The sequence below is a fragment of the Lycorma delicatula genome, chromosome 4 (genome assembly GCF_047948215.1).
Source record: "Lycorma delicatula isolate Av1 chromosome 4, ASM4794821v1, whole genome shotgun sequence".
In the NCBI taxonomy this organism is placed as follows: domain Eukaryota; kingdom Metazoa; phylum Arthropoda; class Insecta; order Hemiptera; family Fulgoridae; genus Lycorma; species Lycorma delicatula.
Genome location: NC_134458.1, coordinates 13,297,519 through 13,314,745, shown reverse-complemented (window position 1 = coordinate 13,314,745; position 17,227 = coordinate 13,297,519). Strand labels below are relative to the sequence as shown.

The window sequence follows — 17,227 nt, the reverse complement described above, 5'->3', positions numbered from 1 at the left end:
AAGTGTTATAGTCATGATATCAAAGAAAGCAGGGGCAGATAAATGTGAAGAATACAGAACAATTAGTTTAACTAGTCATTCATCAAAAATCTTAACTAGAATTCTATACAGAAGAATTGAGAGGAGAGTGGAAGAAGTGTTAGGAGAAGACCAATTTGGTTTCAGGAAAAGTATAGGGACAAGGGAAGCAATTTTAGGCCTCAGATTTATAGTAGAAGGAAGATTAAAGAAAAACAAACCAACGTACTTGGCATTTATAGACCTAGAAAAGGCATTCGATAATGTAGACTGGAATAAAATGTTCAGCATTTTAAAAAAATTAGGGTTCAAGTACAGAGATAGAAGAACAATTGCTAACATTTACAGGAACCAAACAGCAACAGTAATAATTGAAGAACATAAGAAAGAAGCTGTAATAAGAAAGGGAGTCCAACAAGGATGTTCCCTATCCCCATTACTTTTTAATCTTTACATAGAACTTACAGTTAATGATGTTAAAGGTCAATTTAGATCCGGAGTAACAGTACAAGGTGAAAAGATAAAGATGCTACAATTTGCTGATGATATAGTAATTCTAGCTGAAAATAAAAAAGATTTAGAAGAAACAAAGAATGGCATGGATGAAGTCCTACGCAAGAACTAACGCATAAGACTAAACAAGAACAAAACAGAAGTAATGATATGTAGTAGAAATAATGTAGATGAACCACTGAATATAAAATTAGGTAGATTAAATTTTACGGAGGTAGAAGAATTTTGTTATTTGGGAAGTAGAATTACTAAAGATGGACGAAGCAGGAGCGATATAAAATGCTGAATAGCACGGGCGAAACGAGCGAGTCAGAAATATAATTTGTTTACATCAAAAATTAATTTAAACATTTTTGAAACTATATTTTTAGAACGTATATGGAAGTGCTTTAACTTTATATGGAAGTGAAACTTGGACGATCGGAGTACCTGAGAAGAAAAGTTTAGAAGCTTTTGAAATGTGGTGCCATTGGAGAATGTTAAAATCAGATGGGTGGATAAAGTGACAAATGAAGTGGTGTTGTGGCAAATAGATGAAGAAAGAAGCATTTGGAAAAATATAGTTAAAAGAAGAGACAGACTTATAGGCCACATATTAAGGCATCCTGGAATAGTCGCTTTAATGTTGGAGGGACAGGCAGAAGGGAAAAATTGTCCAGGCAGGCAACACTTGGAATACGTAAAACAAATTGTTGGGGATGTATGATGTAGGGGGTATACAGAAATGAAACAACTAGCACTGGATAGGAAATCTTGGAGAGCTGCATCAAACCAGTCAAATGATTGAAGACAAAAAAAAAATAAAAAGTGTTCTAAGTGAATCTCTAAGTGAACAAGAGTGGGATAATGTAGATGTATTTGAAAGTCAAAAAATTGCCAATCGGCCTTAGATGTAAATATATATCTACCATTAATGTACTGATTCAATTCATCTCTTTGATTTTCAACCGAAAAAGTTGCTTAATCTGAACCTTTGGTAATATATTTGCAGATATATCAAATTGCTTGCATTGAGTTGCAAAATTCAGCATTTACGTGGGCATTAAACCAATGTAACAATAGTGGTCAATGTGAGATGATCCATTTATTATCAATAAAAATTATGTTACCTTGTATGTTAAAGTTGTTGTATGACCTCCATCCTATGGACTTATGCACTTATGCGATAAGTGGGAACCGTCATCTGCAGTTTGAGTGTTGCAAATGTACATTCAAAGATATTTATTTGAACATTCTCCATTTATCATGCATGGTGATGACCAATTTATATCACCACATGGTCCATGACACATACGTTTACAAACAATCTCATATAATAATGGGTCAACATTTTTATCCGGGAGTTCGCAGATATGATAACATCAATTTTGTCAGGTTCTATTTTAGTTACTAACCATACCAATATGTGACAATGAGGTAAGCCTTGTTTTACCATTCGACACTCAGCGCATAGCAGTTGACAGAACCAAAATTTTTTGTTTGTTAATAAGATGTAAGAGTTTTTTCATTTCCAAATGGAAAATTCTGGATATAATATCATGTTTATCAAAAGATTTTTGACCAGTGAACAGTTCTTTTTTTATTTCTGGCAATTCAGGATTGCGTGTAAAAGGATAAATACATAAATCTGAACAGCCATGTTTACGCACGTACGTCATACCACCTTGAGATTTCTCTTGCATATACCATGGTGAACCAGTGAAAGATAAGGGAGATATGACACTTGGACCCATGTTGTTAGCTAGCATTAACATTGGTGTCTTGTTGCACAGTATCTTGAAGATGTATGTAATCATCAGCACGCAATTCCTTTTTGGTTATTACAAATAAAGGCTAATCTTTCAGTGATCATTCTGGCCATCAAGTCAAGACAATTTTGATTAAATAAGTTTCTGTAATAATGTAAAAAACTGTCGGTATTATTTCGTACCATAAGTTGACAAGCATAAATTGCATGCACGAAACTGTTTTATTTTGTTCATTATTATTTAGCATAATAGTTAAATAATAACCATCTTCACCCTTCAAAAACATCGGGGGATCAAACGAGTAATGAAGCTCAAGACTCACATTGCAGCTGATCGTCACAACAAAAAATTACATCTCTAGGTCCTTTATCTTCATCGAACAGAAAAACAGCAACTTCATTAGTAGTTGGAGCATTATAGCGATCCCCATGCTTATTAACAGGTACACAATCGGCATGAATTATTAATTTAAAATCTTCCGCATTACCCAAGGTGTGTTGTCAATATTGCATTTAAACTCTCTGATCAAATCATTAAGTTCTACAAAAACTTGCTGGAGTGATGTCATTAGTTCCTTCTTCAAATTTGGAACAATACTACTACGAAGAGAAGTTTTATCAGTGTCAGAAAGGAAGTAAATTTGTAAAAATTGGTGATCGACCCCAGGTGCTGGCAATATACTATCTATGTGATGGTAAATTTGACCTTGAATTTTAAAAGTAGGTATGAAATTCCCTTCTATAATTTGTTTAGCACCAAAATAAGTCATCTTTAATAAGTGTTTTATTTTCCAACATTATCAAGAAAATGTTTTGACATAGGATGAGATCCTAAAACTAAACTGTTAATTGGTTCTGGTAACTCATTGAGTGTCGAAAGTGAAACTTTCCCACCAGAACAACACATGTCAGATGCTTCATCTTTCCATTTTTTTCTAAAATAGTGATTGCATATTTTAAACATTCCACCACTTTGTAAATATTTACTATTAATATAGACCAAATTAGGATCATATTCAAAAGCAGATCTGAACTTTAAAGTGGCCTTCCTATACTGTATAGCATCCTAAAGTAGACCTCATGTTCTTCCATAGTCTCATGTAAATGCAATGTAGACATTCACCTCGCATTTGTAGATTTTCTACCAATATTACGTCTCTTCCGTTTCGACATGTTTTTAAGAAAAAGAACTCAACAAATACCATCAAAATAGACAGATAAATAAATAAATTTGAATAATCAAATATTTATCGCTGAACAAATACCGCCAAAATCTTTCTCTATAAAAAATGATGGTGAGTGGGTTTGTTTGTCATTTGTGCTAACATTTTTATTTTAGCTGCCATTGGTGCAGAGCATAGCAATGATGATGTGCCAGGTGGTTGTACACAGCTCCAGGCAGCTGCACACAGCTCCAGGTGGCTGCACAAGGCTCCCTCCATGCTAAAAGTAAAGCTTTACTTTATACTCTATACCGCTAGAAGCAGTCCGTTATCAATTAATTTACAATTATTTTATTTAACTTTTAGGCATAGATTATTTTTATTTATATTTTTTATTTTTATTTACTTATTATTATTTATTAATAAAAGTAAGGGATTATTAATTAATAATTAGCAGTAAAAAAAACAAAAAAAAACAGAATTTTTATTTAGCGTGAGAGAGCAGTTGCACACAGCTACACCCACAATTTTCTTCCGCTAGAAGCAGTCTGTTGTCAATTAATTTACTGATTATATTTTATTTAATTTCTAACCATCGATTATTTTTATATTTGTATTTTTATTTACTTATTATTATTTACTAATTTTATTAATAAAAGAAAAGAATATTAGTTAACATTAAGCAGTAACAAAAATCTGGCTATGATTCATCGGGTAGTTTTTATTTTATCTCAAACAAACAAAACTCCTTCCTCTTTATATAATAATATAGATTAAGCAATTTTATAATATGGCTGTCAGCTGTAATTTAAACATTTATTAAAACAATCATCTAGCAGTTGTATTCAGATGGCTGCAACATCAAGAAAACAATATTATAAATGTGTTCTTCAGTTTTGGATATCACTGTTTTATCATATGACAGGCTGAAAATAAAAATATAATTTGCAGTTGGATTTTTTATAGTTGAGTGCCATAGCTGCTGAAAATACCTTGCTGATTTGGAAAAATATATCTGCCAGTAAGAGGCTGAAGTAAAAAGCTTCCTCTACTTTTAATAGATAAAAATTTTACAATGATTATTAATGTTTTTTCAACAATTTCATTTCTACTTTTCACATTCTACTGGATAAAAACAACTACAATTTTTAATTTTCTAACAGGGACAAAAAGGGTTTTCTCAATTAGAAGATAATTTAAAATATACAAAACAGAATTTTGATATTTTTAGTGTTCAGCAGTAGGTATATATTTCCCCTCATAAACATACATGTATGCAAACATGCATGTACAAGTATGCTTCTAAGCATCGTGCAAACATTAATATATATATATATATAGTGTGTATGTATGTATGTATATATATATATATATATATACAGTAGTCTGCATTAATCCGAACACACATGTTATTTAATAAAAAGTAACTTTATTTAGAAAATAAATCATTCCTGAACAATTTGTGAATATCTAGTAATTAATGCATCCTGCTTTATTCTTTATCACTTCACGCACACGATTTGGCATCGGTTCAACAAGTGTACGACATATTTTTTTTTTATTAACTCATCATGAAATAGTAATTTATTGCTTTAATGGGGTCAATTTTTGTCCTAAAATTCATTTTTCAAAATTTTGTTTTGACTATTTCCCACAGAATTTCAACTGGGTTTAAGTCTGAGGAGTTGCCTGCCCATGGGAGCCCTTTAATGTTTTGTTTTTGAAAATTTTTTCCACTTTTTTGGCAGTATGGTATGGTGTCAAATCATACTGGAACACCTTGTTGCATTATGAAAATTTGTTTTGAAGTTGTGTCATAATCCTTTCCTTCATAATCTTTATATAGCCATCACTTTTCAAAATAACATCTACTGGATGTAATCACCAAGAGCCTTCAAATGTGAAACAATCTCAAAACTTTTTTGCTGGGGATCTTTAGCTGATCGTTGGATTTGAGCTGATGTATTTTCATCTGATGCTTTTTTAACATATGAAACTTGTTACCCATCAACATAAAAATGTGACTCATCAGAAAACAACATTTTTCCAGTCTTCTTTGGTCCAGTTAGCATGTGCTTCAGCCCACAAGAGCCTTTTTTGCACATTGCTGGTGTTAAAAGCTGCTTTTTAGCTGGCCAACGAGCTTTTGTCCAGTTGCAAGAAGTCAGTGGTCTAACAGTTGTTAGTGTAAACTGTTCCATGGCTGCTGATTCTCAATTTATGTCCATAGCAGGTAATGTTGAATCAAGTCTGCTTTTTCTTACTAATGCCCAATTCTGTCTTGAAGTGGTTTTTCTTATACAACCACATTTGCCTTTCTTTTCAAGTGAAAAGGAACTGGTTTCTTTAAATTGTTTTAAAATAGCATTTATTATCCCTAGACCAACACTGTAATCAGAAGCTAATTGTTGTGTTGTAATAGTAAGCTCATACAGAGACACCATTTTTTAATGTTTTCTTGGAATTATGTCCATTATTATATATACAGAACAAAAAATACAAAAATATGATTCTGTAATAAAAAAAGAAATAATCTTTCACAGAACACTATTTAAAAAATGTAAATTTCTAAATAACCAAAGAACAATAACCTCACATTACACAAACAACTTAAAGAATGATGTGGTGAAGCAGTATGCCACAACATAGAACTAAACAAAAAATTTCATGTTTGGATTAATTTGCATGCTACTATACATGTAATTTATGTGCAATTATAAAATAAATAAATATTGATACAGTTAGTAAAAGACTTAACCTCTTAATTTTCAGAGAGAGAGAGAGGTATTGAATTTAAAACATTTTTTATAACTAAAAACAATTAATGAAGGAATCATATCCTTACTTACCCGTATTTCCCCTCTGTTGTCAAGCAAGTCATCACCTAATGTATGAAGTTTGGTAAAATTAATCCTAAGGTTAGTCATTTTAAGAAGATTCTGTACTTGTTGAGAATATGGATCATCATAGAGATGATATAAATTTGGGGTCAGAACTCTCAAAATTACCTGTAAACAAACATTACAATAGATACTTCTGTTCATTAAAGCAAACTAATTAACAATACTTCATTAACAAAAATCTTTAAAAATATAGATACCATGGAAACTAATTAAATGAAAGATTTCTGCAAAAGATACACTTATTCATGACAAAACAACATCTGTGAATTTTCACAAATGTGTTGCATCAGCTGTAAAAAAGTTAATCTAACTTTACCTCAAGCCCTTTTTTTTAATATCTTGAATGTGAAGTAATTTATAAAAATCAAATGCAACAAAATATCAACTAGCCAAAGCCACCTACATTTGAATTGTTGTTTGAATGTTCAGGAGTAGAAATGGTTTTAATAATGAATTTGATTTTCTTTAATTAAAAGTTGTAGAAATTATACTTTAATAAATCATTTTGTGACGTATAAACTTACTACTGAGGTTATATTATTTATTTTCCAGACCCCTAACTGATCTTTAAATATCTGATTTCGAGAATAAGTCCAAAAATCATTCTAAGGAATTAAGTCTTAAAATCAATCAGTATAACACTGAAAAATTTTTATTAGCCATCATTCATTCGAGGATCTTGTCTTTCATGCATGTTTATAAAACCCAATTCATAAAAATAAACCAATTAAAGGATTATAATCATTAAACAAATCTGTCTTTAATAAATTCAGCAGCATATGGTATGCTTCTTTTTTTTTAAATGTTAAAATCATTTTCACCTGAAAAGGTTATGTTTTCTGTTAGTTGAGTTTATATGGAATTTCACTATCATTTACTCATTAAATTTTACACAAAAATCATGTATAAAATAACCATATTGCTATTTAACAATAAAGTTGAAATCAGATGGGAAACAGAAATTTCAGACTGTCTGTAAAATAGTATTTTTGTAGCTGTAGACATCTGTTTCTATCAACTTCTCAAACTCAGTTTTGTAACTGAAGGTATTTCTGTTTATAACACTTAGTATAAGAAATTAAAGAAATAATATAGAAAAGAATCGTCATAGGCATAAGTTAACGAAATCAAAAAAGCACTTGCTACCCTATATTAGTCATTTATCACTTCCTTTTTTCAATGTTTATCTTGTGTTCGAAATCCTGTATAGGTCAAATTTAGTAACTGAAATCTGACAGCTTCCCATTATCCAATCAAGCTGAAATTTTGAACACAGCTTTGGTTCAGATCACAATATAATATAGCATATTTAATATCATTCTAAATCCAATCTGGTGGACATGATTTAATATCGTTCTAAATCCAATATAGCAGACACTGTAAAAATATATTTATTTGTTTACATACAGATAACAAATCATATGTTTCACTAACTAAGGGTTTGCTGTGGCAGCGAAACGGTTTTGTTACGATAACAAAATGGAATTGTTACTGTAACCTATCGTTACTGATTTGTTACTGTAAGTTATCTGATTTTTTTATGACGACAAACCGACTTGTTACTGTATAAACAAATTTTGTTATTATAACAAAATCAATTTTCTTCATGTGAAGATAGTAAAGATTCTCATGGGAACAAAAAATGAAAAAAAGAATACAAAGCAAAAAGAAACTGCAACACAATGTAAAAGCTGGTTGGAGAAAGCACATCAAAAATGCGTTAAAAGTTAAAAGGTGAAGCAGATGAGAGTTGATGAGTTGATTTTTAGTGGGCAAGAGTTGATTTTTTATGCAACGCTAGAAGAGTTAGATAGAATGAGAAAAAATTATAAACCAATATGAATGAATTAATGGTATTTGAATGAACAAGTACGAACGGGAGACTAAAAAGTAAAAAATGAATAAAATAAACAAATTTTTTTAAAACAATGGTTTTCTTTTATAAAATGAAATTGCTCTAAAACGTAGAAAATAATTTTTCAGTAATTATAAGATTATCAAAGTAATTTTCAACATTTGTAAAAAGAAAACCATTGTGCGCTCATAAAATTTTACTAAAGAATTTGAATAGGAGTTCTGTAAGAATCCATAAAAGTAAAAATGTGAACATAAATTAAAATTATTAGAAAAAGTAATAGAATACTGAAGAATTTGAACAGGTGTTCTATGAGAATTAATAATGGTAAAAATGTGAACATAAATTAAAATGATTAGACAAACTAATATTTTATGAGCTAACAATTATTTTCATTTTACAAATGTTGAAAATTATTTTGATTATCTTATAATCACTGAAAAATTATTTTCTACTTTTTAGAGGGAGGAAGGAAGGAATTATTATGGATGAATATGGGCTGGGAAAAAGGAATGAAAGAGGGGACCGACTTATTGAGTTTTGCACTAAGAATAATTTAGTAATTGCTAGCACCCAGTTTAAAAATCATAATAGAAGAATATACACATGGAAAAAGCCAGGTGATACTGCAAGGTATCAGATAAATTATATTATATCATGGTTAAGTAAAGATTTAGAAATCAAATCATCTACTGCAAAGCATATCCAAGAGCAGACATTGATAGCGACCACAATTTAATGAAATTGTAGATAGGGGTTTAAAAACCTAAAGAAAAGATGTCAGATGAATCGGTGGAATTTAGAGAAGCTTGAGGAAGAGGAGGAAAAGAAGATTTTTGAGGAGGACATCGCAAAAGTTCTGAGTAAAAAAGATAAGGTAGAAAATGTAGAAGAAGAATGGGAGAATGTTAAAAAGGAAATTCTTAAATCAGCAGAAGTGAACTTAGGCAGAACAAAGAGAACTGGTAGAAAACCTTGGACCTCAGAAGATAAATTGCAGCTGAGGGATGAACATCGAAAATATAAGAATGCTAGTCATGAAGAAAGTAAAAGGAGCTATTAGCAATTAAGAAATAAAATAAACAGGAAGTGCAAACTAGCAAAAGAAGTGTGGATTAAAGAAAAGTGTTCAGAAGTGGAAAGAGAAATGATCATTGGTAAAATAGATGGAGCATACAGGAAAGTTAAGGAGAATTTTGTGGTACATAAATTAAAATCTAATAATGTGTTAAACAAAGATTGTACACAGTTTTATAATACAAAAGAAAGGTCGATAGGTGGCTGGAATATATTGAAGTGTTATACAGAGGAAATGAATTAGAAACTGGTGTTATAGAGGAAGAAGAGGAAGTCGAAAAGGATAAAAAGGGAGAAACAATACTGAGATCCATATTTAATAGACATTACAGGATTTGAATGGGAAAAAAGCTCCTAGGATAGGCAGGATACCTGCAGAATTACTGTGTAGTGCAGGTGAAGAAGCAATTGATAGATTAAACAAATTGGTGTGTAATACTTAAGAAAAATGGGAAGTTACATCAGACATCAAAAAGTGTCATTGTAATGATACCAAAGAAAGCAGGAGCAGAAAAATGTAAAGAATACAGAACAATTAGCATAACTACTCATACACAAAAAATCTTAACTAGAATTCTGTATAGAAGAATTGAGAGGAGAGTGGAAGAAGTGTTAGAAGACCAATTTGGTTTCAGGAAAAGTATAGGGACAAGGGAAGCAATTTCAGCATTCAGATTAATAGTAGAAGGAAGATTAAAGAAAAACAAATAAACATACATGGCATTTACAGACTTACAAAAGGCATCTGATAATGTAGACTGGAATAAAATGTTCAGGGTTCAAGTATAGAAATAGAAAACCAATTGCTAACATTTACAGGAACCAAAATGCAACAGTAATAATTAAACAGCATAAGAAAGAAGCAGTAAAAAAAAGGAGTTAGATAAGGATGTTCCCTATCCCTGTTACTTTTTTATCTTAACATAGAACTAGCAGTTAATGATGTTAAAGAACAATCTAGAACCGGACTAATAGTCCAAGGTGAAAAGATAAAGAAACCAACGATTTTCTGATTATATAGTAATTCTAACTGAGAGTAAAAAAGATTTAGAAGAAACAATGAATGGCATGGATGAAGTCCTTTGTAGGAACTACCACTTAAAAATAAACAAGAACAAAACGAAAGTAACGAAATGTAGTAGAAATAAAGTAGATGGACCACTGAAAATAAAAATAGGACAAGAGAAGACTATGGAGATAGAAGAATTTTGTTATTTGGGAAGTAGAATTAGTAAAGACAGATGAAGCAGGAGTGATATAAAACGCTGAATAGCACAGGAAAAACAAGCTTTCAGTCATAAATACAATTTGCTTACATCAAAAATTAGCATAGCTTTGTAAGGAAGTCAAAACTTGGATGATCGTTTTATCTGAGAAGAAAATATTAGAAAGCTTTAGAAATGTGGTGCTACAGAAGAATGTTAAAGATCAGGTGGGTGGATAAAGTGACAAATGATGAAGAAAGAAGCATTTGAAAAAATATAGCTAATAGAAGAAACAGACTTATAGGCTACCTCTTAAGGCATCCTGGAATAGTCGCTTTGATATTGGAAGGACAGGTAGATGGGAAAAATTGTGCAGGCAGGCAACATTTGGAATATATAAAGCAAATTGTTAAGGATGTAGGATATGGGGGTATACCAAAATGCAACAACTGGCATTATACAGGGAATGGTCAGACAGACCATTCCCTATCTGGATGGTTTAATAGCTGCATCAAACCAGTTAAATGACTGAAAACACAAAAAAAGCAATTAATTTTAAAAGAAAACCATTGTTTTAAAATTTTTTTTAAAATTTATTAATTATCAATATGGTTAAAAATAAGCACTAATTTTATCCAAAACAATAAGAATTACAACAAACTATTAAAATAAACTACTTAGATATCACTTACAGACACAAAGAGAGTAACTACAATCAATAACAAATCTTGCATACATAAAAAATTTCCACAAACAGTATACAATGCATTCACCAACCAATTTATTACCTCTCCATCTGTAAATGGTGCAACAGAAGAGTACCGGGAATCACAGACAACATCAGTTAACAACCTCTGGGGTCCTTTTGACACTCCAGGAAAAGAGGCATCACAATCATGTGCAAAATATCTATAAACCTGTAATAAAAAATTCATATAAATAATTTTCAAGATCAATAAAATTTCTTCACCAGAAGTGAGCTAAAGTTTATTAATAAACCCTAAGGTTTAAAATTAAACCATAATTAACATTACAAACAAAAAAGTAATAAGGTATAAAGCTAAAAATCTTTTACAGGATGAAAATTATATCAAATACATGTTTTACATATAGTTTGGGATGTATAGGCGAACAGGAAGTACCCCCAAAATGACATGGTACCGATCAGCATCATTCTAATTTCTTTCCATTTATGTTTTTGAGGGTGCTAAATCTGAATATGAAGTTTGTTTTGATCTGTAATCAGGGGAACGTTGTCAAAATTGACAATTTAACCAAAAATGAGAAAAATATTTTTTCATGATTTTTTTGTGTTTAAATTACTGTATCTCAGCTGGACATTAATAAAAACAAAATTTTAACGGTATCATCTTTAAGCAATTCTTCATAAAACAAGACCAGAGCAAATTTTCCTGCTGAATTATGATTTTTTGAAAATTTTAGGTGCATTTTCATGAGTTAGCACATTCAACTGCAAAAGTCGAGAGACAAAGTTTTGAATTTTCACTTTTAACTCATACATTATTCATATTAAGACATTATGAAGTTTTTCAAAAAGTTTCAGCTCTTAATATATCACAGAAAAAACCTATGGAAATTTAAAGCACACCATACGTAGTGCGGCAGGTGCTTAAGCATGCACAAGCTGCCTCTCACACCAGCTATTTGTCAATATACTTTTTGTCAGCTATTTGTCAATACTTTTGGCAATATCTAAATGAATATCTTGGTTTTTGCTTGGTTTTTCACATGATATGCTTTGAAGAGCTTTTTCACTTATATAATTTTGATAAGAACTAGCATGATATCACATGTTACTATTGTGTAAATACGTTACAGTAGCTAATAAATTTTGTAGAACCATACCACTTTAAATACTAGCGGCACGTTGCACTTTTTCTTTGAGATCTTGACTTTTCTTTGCACGATACAATTGTATGTTTTATATTTTTTTCGGATTTTCTCCTTCTCCACAAAGAAAACAAATCTAACCGATCTAACGAAGATGATTCCAAAATGCACAGGTTTGCTCGATTGGACATCTTCACAGTTTTTACTTTGTCTTTTTGACATGTTATCTTGATTATTGTGGTATAAAACAAACAAAATATTTACATTTAACAATTAGTTTTTTTTTACATATAGTAGTGAGTTAAACTGTTCATATTTTCATGATAAACTATAAGTGAATTCATCAACGTCAAAATAACCTTGAAAATAATCAAATAAAAAATTATAATTACGCTTTTATGTTATAAATATTTATTTACCGTTCAATTGCATCACTATTTATTAATGTAATTAATAAAAATTCTTGATTACATATAGAATACTTCATTGGTCCATTTATCTATCTTTATCAAAGAGCCAAAAAATATGTCTTAGAATCATTACTGATTACCTTTATAAACATTTAGTTTAACAAACGAAACACAAATGTATACTTACATGTACAAAAAGTATAATTATTCAATAAATTATGTATAAATTTTCACATTGTTTCACTTTGGAAGCATCAGAAGAATAAAAATCTCCTTCAGTTCTGCAATGTGTAACAGACGATTTTAATGGCTGTGAGAAAACCTGTCAAGGCACACATGGTTTTCAGTGCAGGACTATAAGTTAATAAATGCATGCGCCAATTGATTGAAGTTCAAAAATTAAGAGCTCAACTTCAATAATTGTTCTAAAAGAAAAGTCAAAACAAACTAAATAATTTATTGATACCGAAACATGCCTATCTAAAGAAAATACAAATACAAAAGCAGTTTCTTCAATTCAAAGTAAATTTTAAATGTATCACTTTCATTTAGATATAATAATGTATATATTGTTATCAAATAGTCTGATTAGCAATGAAAATACATAAAAATACACCTTAAAACAAAGTATTCAGTATTGTATATTTTTAGTAATTAGTCGGCATGCGTATGCAAATAGCAGGCGTGAGAGGCAGCTCCTGATGTGCCCGCCACCCACACTACATATGGTATAGTTTAAATTTTCATAATTTTTTTTTGTGGCATATTAAGAGTTGAAACTCTGTGAAAGACTTCATGTCTTAAATTGTAATACTGCATAGTTTAAAGGTGAAAATTCAAAACTTTGTCACTCAACTTTTGATTGAATGTGCTCTCATGAAAATGCCCCTATAATTTTCAAAAATGTATAACTTAGCTGGAGAATGCATTGGAAAATTTGCTTTGGTCTTGTTTTTCGAAAAATTACTTTAACATCATACTATTAAAATTTTGTACAGAAATATTAATAAACAGCTGAGATAAAGTGAGTTAAACACAAGAATTCACGAAACAAGTTTTTTTTTCATTTTTCGCTAAAATGTCAATTTTGAACAATTTTCCCCTAATTCTAGATCAAAATAAACTACATATTAAGATTCAGCACCCTCAAAAACAAAATGTAAGATGGAAATTTGCAATTAGAATGATGGTCATTGGTTTTTCGTATTTCTGAGCAACTTTTTGGGTGTGTACCACTCACCTAGTAGCTGTACACCACACTTCTATTCCTGTTACACAATTGATTTCTTTTCAAATAAAGTCTGTCACAATGCAGTATATAATATTACAGTCAAGCAAAATTTTTATAAAAATGAGGTAAGTCACATATCGTATAACACCACACAATAACATAAATAACACATTAATATTTCAATGCAAGCCCACATAAACAAAAGTGTAGCAATAGTACAATATATATTTAGACAGTAGAATAACATAAATACACAGAATATAAACCACAATATTCAGTAAAACGAATAAAAGTTAATTACTAATGTTGGTTGCTACTAACAATACTAATATACTGGTAACTTTTTTTTATACCATTTTTAGCGACTTAGGGGCTACCGGCAATTGCCTAAAAGACGCTGCCTCGGTCGGCCCTAAGTGACGTGGCTGTAGACTAGCCCTCCTTTTGTATGTAGCTTAAAGCTGAGCTCTCATTGGGGTCCCTCCTGGTTCACAAAGACATCACGACCTCCCTTCTGGTTGCCGAGATGCCTCTCCCCAACATATTAGTAACTATTCCAATTTAGTATGACCCAGAAAAAACTTAAGTGATAACTACACTTTTTTTCTCAGCCTCCAGGACCACCGTTAGGTGTTGCTTCAGAGGATGAGATGATATGACAATTTTGTAGCGAGTGAAAATGCCATGCCTGACATGGTAGTTTATTAACTTATAGATTCGAACCCAGGACCTCTGGATGAAAGGCCAACTTAATAGATACTCAAAGCAACTTAGTAACTATATACTTAATAACTAATAAAGTTAAGTAACTACTAAGTTTGCTTTATTCTAGTTGTTACTAAACTTCCAATGAATCACACACATGTGATCACACTGACACGTTCTGACATGTTATGACACCTTCTGGTTGCTACTTGAAATGAATAATCTTAATTTCACATCATTTGCACTAGCCATCTTTCAGTAAAGAAGCGTTAAAGAGTTGATATTTTAAAATTATTTGAAAATGACATCTTCATTAGATGAAGAGGAAATAGGCAAAAGACAGATAGCGATTTGTTTGTAAAATTATTATCGAAAAATAAAATAGCATTTGAAAAGTGTAAGTTGCCGGAAATGATATTATTGAAGAAACATGCAGGAGAAAAAATCATTGATTTGTACTCATGCATTTGGTAAATGGGTAACAACCATGCAGTTAAAAATGTTAATATAAAATCTGCCGTAAAGTAGAAAATTAACAATAAAGGGAATGAAAATCCAATGTTCAGTAAAGTCCTGGGAAGTTTGTCAGCAATCTGGATGAAACAGCACCACGTTTCAGTGTTTCTAGAAATAACACAATTGTTAAAAAATCAGTATTCTCATTTTCAAAACGTATTAGTAACTTCTTATCTACTTACCTTCGTTCACTGTACAATTTCCTGTTACATATTTAAAGAACATCACCATGGCTGGTACTACATGCCTTCTATGATATTTAAAAAAATCTAATTGTTACTTAAATTAAAATCAAGTAAATTGAAATTGTTTTTATTCACTTTATTTGTTAAGTAATTAACTTATTAAAAATCTGGAAAAACCAAGTTGATACTAAACATAGTTGTAACTAATTTTTTTATTCATACAAAACCTAGTGGTTACTTAAAATAGCCTAGTATTAGCATCTACTACTTTTTATTTCTTTACCCAATGTGCTAGGTAATTCTACTTTGATAAATAGTGCTGGTAAAACATCAGTTGTTGAAATACTGAAGTATTCTGTGGTGGTGGTAGTCATACTCGTTCAGGTGAAAGGTACGATTCAATTTCCTAGAAGAAGATTACCAGTGCTATTAAGATCCAACGATAATTGTGTTATATAAGTTTTAAATGACACTACTGTTTGAGAGAAGTACTGAAAATTCAGAAAGATATGCAAAGATATACTGATCAAGGGGGAAAGGATAACACTCAATCATGACTAATGAATTTATTCAAATATTTAAACAAATCATAAGTGGTAAACATCATATCACAATTTCAGACCTTTCAAATGAATTTTTTGTAAATTTTAAAAACTCTTTATAAGATTATGACAAATGGGCTGAATTTCCAGCCCAACTGGTTCTATACAGATCAGGTACCTAACACTTCCTTTTTATTGCTGTCTGTTGTCGACTGTAATAAATTAAATGTATTATTACCTTCATCAATAATTTACTACTTTGTATTTTTATAACTTTGTTATTATTTTTTTTTAAAGATTCTTTTATATATGATTAAATTCCAAGCCATAGATGTTTTTGCCATACCATGTAATTCTCACTTCTATAAATGATACATATCTTAAGAGTAACAAACTTTCAAGCAATGAGCTGCCACTCTTTAAACCATTTTCTAGGAAACTTTACACCAAATATTAGATTAAATTTAGAAAAAATAGTCATCTACAGTAAAATATGAATTAAAAGACTACTGCATATCAGATGTACTTCCAAAACCACCTGCTTACTACTTTAAGTAAAACTTGTACTGAATCTCTGTTATTACAGAGACAGTTATTTACCTTAGTTATTAATTTACTATCATAAAACATATCTTTTTACCTGAATTTTATTATTTTTATGCAGATGCTTTATAAAAAAACCACCAGGAAGGCAAATTTTCTAGATGACCAAATTTTGCATTATACCCTTTTAATTAGTACCATCGAATGAATGTTTTATAGCTATTTTATTGAGAAGTATAAAATAGGATATCCTTAATATTTCTGAACACCAGTAAATTCTTTTGAAACAAGATTATTCTAATACAGACCAACATTAAAATCTCAGAATATTGAAATTATAATTTTTTTTTGTTGTATGAAATTAGTAACTACTCCAATTTTTTAATAACTGAATATTAAATCAAGCCTCTATAGAAATAAAAAATTCTGTTAATATCAAACTACATAAAGGAACCCTAAAATGTATATTTTTAAATACCTCTTCCTAATCCTTCCTAACTATATAGTTAAAATCATTTTATTTTCAGTTAAAATAAAATAAATTCATTGTAAATATTAAAATAATATTTTTTTTAATGAGACTATTTTTATTCAGCCTAACTGTAAGCACCATAATTATTGACATATTTTCTATCAATACATTCTGATAAATGTAAAACTTATAGTAAAAATTCAGGGAAAACCATCACAATGGTGTAAAAGTATCAAGCTGTGTGATGAAATCATCCAAATTCAATGGTTCACCATTGTCAATATGATTAAC

At 30.3% G+C, this 17,227-nt stretch overlaps 2 protein-coding genes across 7 annotated transcripts in view; both read right to left on the bottom strand.

Moving 5' to 3' along the window:
* Window positions 1-17,227, bottom strand: part of LOC142323126 (testin-like) — a 201,138-nt gene that overhangs the window by 61,557 nt on the left and 122,354 nt on the right. The window lies entirely within an intron of this gene.
* Window positions 1-17,227, bottom strand: part of LOC142323125 (laminin subunit beta-1-like) — a 118,982-nt gene that overhangs the window by 32,683 nt on the left and 69,072 nt on the right. For all 4 annotated transcript variants that reach the window (XM_075362348.1, XM_075362349.1, XM_075362351.1 and 1 more), the window contains exons 7-8: window positions 11,270-11,398; window positions 6,291-6,449 (exon numbers count right to left, since the gene is read on the bottom strand). In XM_075362348.1, the coding sequence (XP_075218463.1) occupies window positions 6,291-6,449; window positions 11,270-11,398 (288 nt within the window). The remainder of the gene's footprint in view (window positions 1-6,290; window positions 6,450-11,269; window positions 11,399-17,227) is intronic.